The 11,904-nt window shown below is 39.8% G+C and overlaps 1 protein-coding gene across 3 annotated transcripts in view; it reads left to right on the plus strand.

Annotated features, from left to right (window-relative positions):
- LOC107095841 overlaps positions 1 to 11,904 on the plus strand; it is a 106,748-nt gene that overhangs the window by 81,350 nt on the left and 13,494 nt on the right. For all 3 annotated transcript variants that reach the window (XM_015392196.1, XM_015392197.1, XM_015392195.1), the window contains exon 3: positions 4,226 to 5,877. In XM_015392196.1, coding sequence (XP_015247682.1) covers positions 4,286 to 5,877 — 1,592 coding nt within the window. In that variant the 5' untranslated portion in view covers positions 4,226 to 4,285. The remainder of the gene's footprint in view (positions 1 to 4,225; positions 5,878 to 11,904) is intronic.

Below are 11,904 nucleotides of genomic sequence, written 5' to 3' on the forward strand. Positions count from 1 at the left end.
TCCATCCATCCATCCATCCATCCATCCATCCATCCATCCATCCATCCATTTGTTGGTCAGTTTTTCCATCCATCCAAGTTTACAAAAGGTTATTTTTTAATTCATACTGTAGGATTTCACACTATTACTGTATACCTAACGCTTGGCCAAGGCTTGATATTTTTCTTGTATGAACTAAGAACCAAGGTTAATTTTCCTTTACAGCAATTCTAATATACAGTCCTCCTGTATTTTTAAAGTTCTTTAAACGTTTAATTTGACTGCTTTTTCACTCGTATAAAACATTAACATCTTATCATACAGTGTGTACTATCATAATAAAGACTAGTGTCAAAAGAGAAAGAACAAAATTCTGCCAAATCAACAGTATCTAAAACTTATGTTTATATGAAACATTAAGAATGCATGTACCCTGAGAAGAACCATGGACATGGTTGATTCTTCAGTTGTTTGATAATGTATGGCTGGTTACCAGCTCTTTAGGGATCAACTGATTGTTTTTTTTTTATTCCTATTATCTGTATTAAACTGTTTAAATGTATGCTTTTTGTAAGGTTCAAATAAAGACATTAGGCAAGTTGTGCATTATTCACAGTTTTCTAGTAGTATTAAAGTGCATACATAGAAGATTGATGGCACAGATTTGGCTTTAGAAATACTGTTAATGGAACAATCAGGCTGTATAGAAAAATGCATGAAGAACCCCTTGAAAAAAAATCCAAAGACAGTTTAACTCCTTGGTATCAGCATTTTTGTGCACAGGACCCAAATGCCTGCAGATTTTATGTGCTGTTTCTAGCTTAAACAGCACATAAACTGCAGCACATCTCAGTTTAAGAATCAATAAATTAGAGTCCTGGCTTTTTTTTATTAGCTCATTTTAGTCAGCAAGCAGTTCACAGATTAAATTACAGGGACACCACCCTCTAATTTACTCTGATCACAACTCTGTTTACCCCCGTCCTTGTAAGGAATTACAATAGATCTATTAGCTCAAAGCTGCAGAGGAGTTTGATCGTAGACTCTGCAGATAATATTTAAATTTTAGTGTTCACGTGATGCATCCAGGATGAGCCCTCTGAGTCCCTGCTTCATAATTACATCCATAATCAGGCTCTAACCCTGCACTGCTGACTGTGGCAGACATACGATCTGGATGATGGAGGGAGTTTGGTTTGATTGGTCAACATGCAATTTGTTCATTTTGCAGAAAGAGAGGGAGAGCCACAGAGCGCTCAGTACCATGTTGTCTGTTCTCGCTTTTTGTAATTTCTAACTACTGTCTGATTAGTCGGTGGTAAGAGAGTAGTTGGCAGCAGTTCTGCAAGCCGGTAATCTTCATTACAGTCCCTTTCACTTTCTGCTGTATTTTACTAATTCCTCCTTTCTCCATCCATTCGTTGCCTGCTGTAGCACCCCGTCTTCCACTGCTTTTCTCTTTGTATCTGTTTCTCAATCATCATGTTTTAATAGCCTGGCAAGCAGAGCAATAATCCATCTGTTATTATTCCAGCTGCAGCATGAGAGAAAATAAAAGCCCTAAGGGGTTAGGCAGGGCACCCGTTTATACAAAATGAATGTAGTTGTCGTAGTGGAGGAAATATGCTTCAGGGCAAACATTTCTATATCATGGTCTGTGGTTATAAAATATTCATGGATCCTATTGTCCATCTGGTTGTTTAGGAGCTCTGACAGCTCCATATCATCAACCCAGAGGGCTATAGAGCATCAAAATTAAACACAGGCACAGTTCTTTTTAAGTGTTCAAAACCCTCAAACTTGTCAGGTGTCACCTCAATAATATCAAGGTTTTAAGAAGTATTTTCTGAGATTTAAGCATTTCATTTTATAATTAATCATTTAATTGTTCAGAAAAATAAGAGATGACTACTCAAATAATGGGGTATGATAAGAAAGTTACATTATTAGAAAGAAAAACTCAAAAGTTTGAATTGTAGAAGAACTAAAGAGATCCATAGCTCATGGAGGAGACATTCTGGTCTAACCCTGCATTATTTGAGCTAGAGGAGTATTAACAGACTCATGGACAACACCACACATGCACAAGATAAGACCCACACATACACAGGATACGATCCAGATATGCACAGGATAAGATCAACACATGCACAGGGTAAGATCCAAATATGCACAGGGTAAGATCTAGATATGCACAGGGTAAGATCTATATATGCACAGGATAAGGTCCACACATGCACAGAATAAGATCCACACATGTACCGAGAAAGATCCTCTCATGCACAGAAAAATATCTACTCATGCACATTATAAGATCCAAACATTCACAGGAAAAGATCCACACATACACAGGATAAGATCCAAACATGCACAGGATAAGATCCACACATGCACAGGATAAGATCCACACATGCACAGGATAAGATCCACACATGCACAGAATAAGATCCACACATGTACCGAGAAAGATCCTCTCATGCACAGAAAAATATCTACTCATGCACATTATAAGATCAAAACATGCACAGGAAAAGATCCACACTTCCACATCACAAGATCCACACATGCACCGGATAAGATCCTCACTTCCACATCACAAGATCCACATATGCACATACTAATTAAAGCAAGCAAATAAAATGTACCTGTCCACAAGACAATATTCACAATAGTATTTGTGATGCATAGACAATTGTGCTCCATATGCATGTCATCCTAAACCCAAAATCCAGAGAGTAACACAATTTTGTAATATGATTCTGATATGAATATAAATAATATGAAAGTCTCAAGAAGACTGTCAGGGAACGCACCCGGCAGAATAATGTGCAGACCTGTGAAAATTATTAAATTTCAGAAATAATTGTTAAGAAAATAGCCATTTTTCTATTTTTATTTAGAGCTAAACACACAACAGATTAATTGTACATTTAACCAGGTTTTTTTTTTTCTTATTTCTTGGCTGCTTTAGTAACTTTGGTATGTTCATGAAGACAAACACATTAGCCTGAAAAAGTATGTTCGCAAAACATTATAATAAATTAGCAAAACAGCTCATTACTAGCTCTGAATATACAAACTAAAGTTTACCAGTCAATTCTACAACATCTAACTTTTTATAAACTCTTACTGAAGCTGCAGGCAGCGCTTTACAAGTTTTTCTATGTAAGGTCATCTTGTAAAGATCTCCCCCTCTTTCTCACTCAGGATACGGCTTTCTCTTGCTCTATTTAGGTTTTTCTGTTTGTCCATAAAAAGTCTGGTTTATTTTGCATTTTACATCTTGAGTAAAACAAAACAGATTCCAACTCTACTTTTTACTTGGGCACAGCCAGTTTTAAAAACATTGGTAATGTTTCCCAATGCAAACCAAACCTTTTCCAGGGCAAAGATCAGCTCACTGAACACTAAATAAATCAGTTCAAATATCTCATAATGTCAGAGGACAGGTTCATCCATGGTGACTGATTTTGTTGCAAAAACTTACCTTGTTGGAGATTAGTCTACTGCTGAACTGCTGCCAAGTGCTTCTTATATGTAGTAAGCATCATCATTCACATACTCATAGCATAGCATGAATCACACCGATTTATGTCACTTACTTTATGCTGTAATATATTAGAAAAGGCTTGATCAAGCCATATTACTAAAACAGGAAACATAAGTCAACAACAAATGTATGAAAACAACGGACCCATATACATTTAAAACAATAAGGTACTACTAATAATAAAAACTGAAGCAAAAACAGAAGCAAATGTTTCTATCAGTGTGAAAATATCAAGGATTTTAGATGCTGGCAGATGAAGTCAGATATTAGTTTTATATATTTTGGCAACTATATCCGATATTAATATCATAGAAGGACACCTTTATTGAGATCACCTTTATTGAATAAGATTCTTATAGCAATACATAAACCATGTCTAGCCCAAAACTAGAGATACACTTACATTGCTTATATATATTTATGTCAGAATGACCCAGTTAGTGTCCAGACTTTATCTTTAAGAATAATTAAATGAAATAGAAATACCTGTATCATCTCACAGTGGTGCATAATTTTTCAGGTTTAAATATATGGCAATGACTTTGCATATAGGACATATCTCTTTACTATCTTTTAGTCACGTAATATTTGTTGAAGTTGGTGGTGATACAATGATTAACTGTGAAAAGTTGAAGGATCATATTAATGACAGTATTAGAGAAGCATTATTATCATTTTGTTCTTTTGTCCCTACAGGTGGCCAGACCTCACACCTGCCAACCGTATGTCTGAGGGGCTGTCACTCTGCCCACAGCCATGCCAGACGTGAAGCTCACCTCACCATGTGACTACCCCTCCACATCCTCTGTTGTTCTGTCCGCCAGCTCTCCTGCTGGCTGCAGTTCCCCCCTGCACATCAGGATCGACATGGAGCCCTGCATCGCCAACCTCCCTCTGTCCCCGGACCCCTTGAACTCTCTCCCCCGTCACAGACCCTTTCTTGGACCATCATACCCACTTATTGCCAGGTGCAACAGCAGTACTTTACTCACCAACTTTGGTTTAAGGTGTTGTTCTGGCCAGCAGGGCACTCAGGGGGTGGAGCCAGGGCAGGGGATGGCCCAGAGCTCCTGCATGGACACTGGAAGCAATGGTAGCAGGCCTTACAGGAGTATGGAGAACCTAAACTGGAACACAATAGCAGATTCTGGTCTGTGTGCACTCAGTGCTACACCATGCAGGAGCTTAGACAGCGAGTTTATTTTACGGTACACCACTTCTAGCAACTGGTATGATGGACCTTCAGATGGATCTTTACTAGGTGCCCACGGGCTGATACCAAACCCAGAGAGTTTGGCGTTTTTTCCTCGACATGGGCTACCCAGAATGGATCTGCCACTCTTCCCTCAGCTGCTTATTCCAGGCGGTGTGGATGACTGGGACACAAGAAAGGAACTAAGGGACAAACTCCGTCTGCAGAGCGCAAGATCTTCTGCTGAGCCTTTAAGGCCCCTCCCACTGCGGCCCCAGTTGAGCCCAAGTACCTCCGCCATTGAGCGTGGAGGTTTGCAACAGGGGACCTCAACAGGTGGTTGCTCTAGGCCGACATTTACAATGCGCACATCTCCAGAGGAGATCAAGCAGGAGGTTTTGAGGCGCTTGCAGCTCAGGCGGCAGAATAGCAGCCCCAACTTGACCGTCCAAAGTTCTCCACCTGTCCCAAAAGTGGTCCCCACATCCTACACAACAGAAAACATTAAAAGGAATCCGAGTGGGAAAGGTGCTGCCTTTGAGCGCTGTAGACCTCCTGTGGGACGTCTGTACATCCCAACATTTGAGGAGTTTAAGATGATGAGGCAGAGGGAGGGAAAACAGAGCGAGGGGCCTGCAGCGGATGGTGTTAAACATAATGGACAACTCTCCAATGGAACTGAGCCTCTAAAAGGACCTAGTGGAACTCAGGAGTGTGATTCTGAAGAGGTTAAGAGGGAGCAAGATGCAGCGAGAACTGATGAAGACCTTCAAACCTTCACCTGCACAGACAAACCTGCTTTAATCATAGTGAACAGCAATGGCAACGTAGCCTCCTCTTCATCCTGCAGTTCTTGCAGGAACTCCCCCATCCGTACAGGCCCGTCTCCACGTGCACCCCTGCAGCCTCAGGCCTGCACAGCCCAGGACAAAGCCGTTGTTGTAGGAGGAGATGATGGGAGCACCAGGCGCAGGAGGAGTAGTCTGGAAACAGTTGGGTCGGTTCCTTTGACTGCTAGCAGAGAGAACTGGGATCGTCCCTCCAGCTGCTGCCCGGCGCTACTTCTGGAGGGGACGGACCTGTCGAAGTATGGAGCCAAAATATACAAGATGAAAGACGGGCTCATCGGATCTGCTCTGGACCTCATCAAGAAAAGGTTAGTCAGTTGATTAGAGCCGATTCATTCTATGTGGCTCAACTTGTTTTCATCAAACTGTAGAGCCATAGCTCAGTTTTTTCTGCATTGTTTAAATTAATTAAACATCTTTTCAATACATTTTAACCACTATACTACCCCACTGTAAATAATATTGAATTCTTAGCAGTAAATGTCTGATCTAGAACTCCTACTTCAGTATTGAACCTGGAAACATTTACCAGATTTTAGGTTATCATGAATTTATGGCATTTATTTGATTGCAGATCACCCTCAAGCTGACAAACAAAACAACAGATTATTGTGTATATATCCATTTAACATTTAATGCCAATTTTGTCCTTTATCATCTCTTTAAAACCCATTGGATCCCTGTGATGATAGGGATGACAGTGCAAATTATCCGAGCCTTGTAGCTGTATTGGTCTTAGGATCATTACTGAGCTCTCAGGTCCATATCTGTGTGCTGCGCACACCTAGAGCCTCACATCAGTGTGTGCACCTCCATCTGTTTGAGGCGGCGCATGCTGTTGGGCTATCGATTTATCTCAGTTATTGTGCTAACAGCTGTCGGAGTTAACAGGGCTGGCTCTGCAGACGGGCTGTGGGCGAGAGGCTGACATGAGGCATGGCAGACTGGAGGACTGGCGGTGCCTCTGCAGACTCACTGTTTCACTGCTTCCTGTCTCTGTGTGTGTGTCAGCTGTTGGCTGGATAAATGAATACATCCATTGTAGTTTATCCCAATCAAGGGCAAACAGGATGATGGTGCAATTTACCACGCTGCCTTGCCTTTAAGGCCTCTATTAATTGTGTCTGCTAAAGTTTGGAGCATAGAGGAGCTGCTTGGTTTGGCCTGTGCAATAATATAAAGTGAACCCAGGCAGAGCATGTTGTAGTAGGAGATAGAGTTTATGTTTACCTGGCTGTCCAGACTCTCCTCTCACTCTCTTCTTTGTCCACATAGTCAAAATGATAGATGTCTGAGCTAACAAATACATGTAAAGGTCTGCAGCTTTTGTTTTTTTAATTAATCTGTTTGGCAAACCAAAACCTTCCCCCTATCCACCTTCCCATCAACTCTTGCTAACTCCCCGGTCCCAAGTGGTGCTGCCTCTACCATGTGTCATATTGGAAAATAGAAATAGACAGATACAGGTTTATTGAGGCAGATAACACACTGATTTTTTTATTTTGATCTAACCGATCCCTGATAAGTGCTGCCAATATTTTCAGGCTAATACGTACCTTGAGCTCATGTTGCTTTTTTTCCCTCAGTTTGCGTGATAAATAGGACATTATGGCAATAAACATTACACAGGTCTCAGTGTAAACAAAAACATGTTTATCAACGAATCCAACAAAATATTAAGAATGGATAGCAATAGAAAATGGAAGGAGAGGGAATGCATGCACTTCATGTAATCTTAAGGCACGGCTGCGAAATGCACAAATGAACTGGCAAACATAACCACATATTGGGGAAAAAATGTTAACATCTCCAAATATTGGCTACACTTAAGTCTTTTCATGCAGCGTTGCTGTGTAGCTGTCACACCTGTGCTCTGAATCCCTGCAGCTCCTCCAGAGATACTGTGCGCCTCCAGGCTACTGCTCTGATTAAAGCACAGCCTGATCTTTCACAAGCCACAGCTAGCCTGTCGCTGCTGAAAACAAAGCATCCCCACAGCATGATGCTGCCACTACTGTGTCTCATAATGGTATACTGTTTTGAGGATGACAGTGTGGGTTTATTTTTCTACCACACATTTAGCTTGAATCCAGATTACTTGGTGTGGCTTTTATAAAAGAAGAGGTCCTGTGATTTAAAATATGCAGCTAAAAGCTGGAAATCTGGAAATTTGCTTCAAACTGGTATTATCCAACACTTTATTCTGATTCAAGTGTTCCTATAAAGCAGAGGAGCAAAAGTGATCATAATAGTGTACAATATGTGGGTAACTAAGAGGGATGCACAGATATGAGAATCTTAAAGGATATCAGATATTAATAAATCACCGTAATGACTAATATTTACTAGTATTGCGCCGATGCCATTTTTTGCCCCAATACCGATACTCGATACCTGGCTGTGCAGTATCGGCCGATACCGATACCATCTGTTTAAAATTGATGTGTGCATATATATAAAGAACTGCATACTACTTGGATGTAAAATAATTGCCATCATGGCTTTGTCAAGCTGCTGCCTACCTTTGTGAAGCAGGAAAAAGACTAATACAAAGTGAATCCAGTAGAACTTTTTATTGCCTACCTGGAATGGGTGACAATAGTTTAATGAACTTTTAGCTCTCAAAATGGTATCAGTGCCCTATTTGTTGGTACTCTCCGATACCGATACCACCATTTTAGTGCTGGATTGGGGCCCCGTCCGATACTGGTATCAGTATTGGTGCAACACCAATTTAAAGAGTGCAGGTAAAAGTCGAAAGTTGGCAATTTGCTTAAAACTGGAATTTAAAATAGAGGAGTTCTGGCCTAATTCCATTGTTCCAATGAAGCAATGCAGCATAAGTGATCACAATAGTGTACAATATGTGGGTAGCTATTAGGGATGCACCGATATGAAAATCTCAAAGGATATTGGATAATAATATATCACCGTAATGGCCGATATTTACGGTATATTTACAGATATTAATTATTTTCCTAACCCTTTGGAAATCATAAAAGACAAAAAAACAGTGCCGACATTGCTTTTCTACTTCAGTTAAACACCCACAATGCTTTGCTGCATCACAATCATTGAAATCATGAAATCAGAAACGAAGTGGAAATAAATGCCACTTGTCAATATTTGCTCAATTTTATCAGACCATTACTTTAAAAATGAAAACATTGGCAAACGCTGATATCAATCCTATTTCTAATAGATGTCCAAGTAAAAGTTTGGAAATAATTGGACAAAGACACAGGCGTGCCCAACAAACAAACGCAAACAAAGGAGAACATTAAATGTTCTGTCCTAGTTTCTCCAAAAAGCTTTTATTTCCTGAGCTGGGAAGCTAATGATTTCAACCCCTGATGAACCAAGGTGACATTCAGTAGGTCTGGGTCCGTTTCTTCCCGACTTGATTCTTTTATGTCCAATAAATACCCACAATCCAACACGCCTGACTCTCCAGCAGTTTCAGATTCAAACCAGGGGGCTCAGGGTATGCTTCAATATTTAAAGTTTTATTAATTAAACATGACAGTTTTCTGGATGATCTCTACGCCCTGGAGTGTTTGGCTTTCCCCCCACAAGTCTCTTTGTTCAGGCGCATCATGCAGAACATTTAGCATTCTGAGAATGATACTCCTTCAGCTGCAGGATTCCTGTAATAGGCATGTTGTTATACCTGGGAGGGTTATTAAAGGCTTCAGATGGATTAGCGCATTAAAACTGCACCACTGAGTAAATGCTACGCTGCAATAAAAGCGCAGTGGGTAAGCATAGTGTGAAAGGGAACAGTGCTTGTGTATATGAGCACATGCTTTGGGTTTATTTATCACTATCAGACATCGTTGCTTAAAGAGAAATGCATTGAATTCATTTGGGTGATACATGCATCAGTTAAAACGACAGCCCGCCTAATTTTGTTGTCACATCTTGCAGCACTGAGAGGTGATCCATCACAAACAGTGATTTCCTGATGAATTAAGCCACAGGTTATTGCTCCCCATGCATCATCCGGGTCATGACAGCTAATCCAGCGCACGGGAGAAAGAGAGAGAGAGAAAGAGGCCTTTTTAATGACAGTTTGAAGCGACTGGACTCATCAGAGCTGCGTCCTCAGGGCTGCCTTTGTCGCTTTAGCCGTCTGCCTCACTGCTTTCATTTAAAAAACTGAACACCTTTGCTGTGATGGCTTTTTGATTAGATAAATAAAAAGTACACCTCTCATTTAGTTCTATGAAAGTTTTTCCCCCACTTGCACTTTTTCACCTTTTTTGCATCACAACCACAACCACCGTAATGTATTAAGTGGCAAGTCTCTGTGGTGCCCATTTGTGAAATGGAAAAAAAACAAAATTATTGTTTTAAATTTTTTTTCCACAAATAGAAATCGGAAGTTGAGGTATCTATTTAGATGTGACCCGTCTTGAGGCACCTTTCTCTGGAATTGTAGGTGTGCTTCTTTTTTGCACACCAGTCACTTGGACTAGTGGTTTTCCAAAGATACTAGCCACTCAGCGTTTTTTTCTAGCCACTATTTTGTTGTTGGTAAATTATGATAAACATGATTAAAGTAGACTATTGTGTTCTAAACCTTACCTGAACTAGATTTACACCTTTTTTTAAATGGACATAACCCTTAGTCATATTTATAACTAGACTATATAAAATGTTATTAAGTATTTAGCTCCCATATGGTCCTGTTTAAAGCTCCTTAAAATGTGCAGTTTATAAATAAAAAGTGTGGTTTCTTATTGCAAATTAAAAGTGGTGCAAGGAAATAGGAGATTGATTTAAAAGAGAAAAACTGGAAAGACCCTTTTCACTTTTCTTTAAACAGCCGTTCCTTTTTCCTCGTCCCCCTTTCTTTCATTTCATCGTCAGGTTTTCTTTTTTTCAGCTCCTTGGTTTACTGACAGTGGATGTGATGCTACATTAGTGGCGCCCCCACCAGCTTTACATCAAAGCTGTGTTCTCTACAGGGACCGCATGCCTAAAGTGACGTCGGCCATAAGACTGTGCGCAGGCTGTGCCATGTAGAATTAGTTTTTACTAGAGCGTCACAGGGTGCAGCACTGCATCCACTTACATACTGTCGACTCAGAACAGGTTAGATCAGGTTGTTTTCACCCATTAGTACATTTGACTTGTAAAACTCACTGCTTTTCTTCAACTGTTCTCAGCCTGTGGAGTTTTTCTCCATTTTCTGCTCTTTGTCGCCCACCTTTTGACTGGGAACCAATGGTTCCTCCATGCACCACTAATGGTGCACGCACCTTTGTATTAGGGTCCCTCCATCTTCTTCTGAGCTTTGACTAGTTACAACGTTACACTGTTAGGTTTTCTTTATGACTGATTCCTTAAGGACTCTGTGTTTTCACTCTTTAACTAAAAAAAAAACATTTTTTATTTAAAGGGTCCTGAGCAGCTGAAATGCACCCCTGTGGAGTTTACTTTGGTAATAAAACTGTCTGGCTTTGGTCTATGTCTAATGCATCTGTAAATATATTACAGAATATGTGCTGCAGTCCCTATGATATGTTCTCATTTCTTTTTGGGCCAACAGACCATGATGGATTTTGATTTTGGTAGACAGTCACAAATATGTTTTTTGTGAAAAAAAAAAGACTTTATTCCGTGCTAAGCAATACAGTTTGGGTAATGCAGTTTGCTTTATGTCTTTTTGCAACCTTTAACACTCAAAGAGCCGCTTGGACCCACTTTTTATGAAAAAGAAGACATAGGGATTCTTCCTGACATCTAAAGTGAAGATAAAAGTGTTTATAGATAGATAGATAGATAGATAGATAGATAGATAGATAGATAGATAGATAGATAGATAGATAGATAGATAGATAGATTGATAGATTTTCATGAACAAATCTTAAATTAATATGAATTTTTTTATGTTATATTGAACCACCCTGTAACTAATAAAAAAATTATCTTGACCCACTCCTTGTCAACCTGCAGAGTCTCTTTAGTTGTCCACCATGAAGTTCAGCTTTTCCAGCAACAGTTCAGCTCAGGATAGGGGGAAGTGAAAGAAGTGAAAGTTTCCCCCTCTCCCAGACATGAAGGATTTCAGCACTTCTCCTCTGGACAGCTACCAGATGTATTTTATGAGCAATGGAAAATCTTAGTAATATTAAACTCTTTGTCAATGTTTTATTATAATTTATAAATAAAACAATCCAAAATATGCATAAATATACTTTAACAAAAAAATATCATTTATTTTCACAAGTGATAGAGCTGATGAGCTGCAGAACAGCTTAACAATATTGTGAATCCAACTATTTATGCATTATTTGACTCGGCCATGCATGCATCTGGCATTGGTAGCT

The sequence above is a fragment of the Cyprinodon variegatus genome, unplaced genomic scaffold (genome assembly GCF_000732505.1).
Source record: "Cyprinodon variegatus isolate N-32 unplaced genomic scaffold, C_variegatus-1.0 Scaffold578, whole genome shotgun sequence".
Taxonomy (NCBI): domain Eukaryota; kingdom Metazoa; phylum Chordata; class Actinopteri; order Cyprinodontiformes; family Cyprinodontidae; genus Cyprinodon; species Cyprinodon variegatus.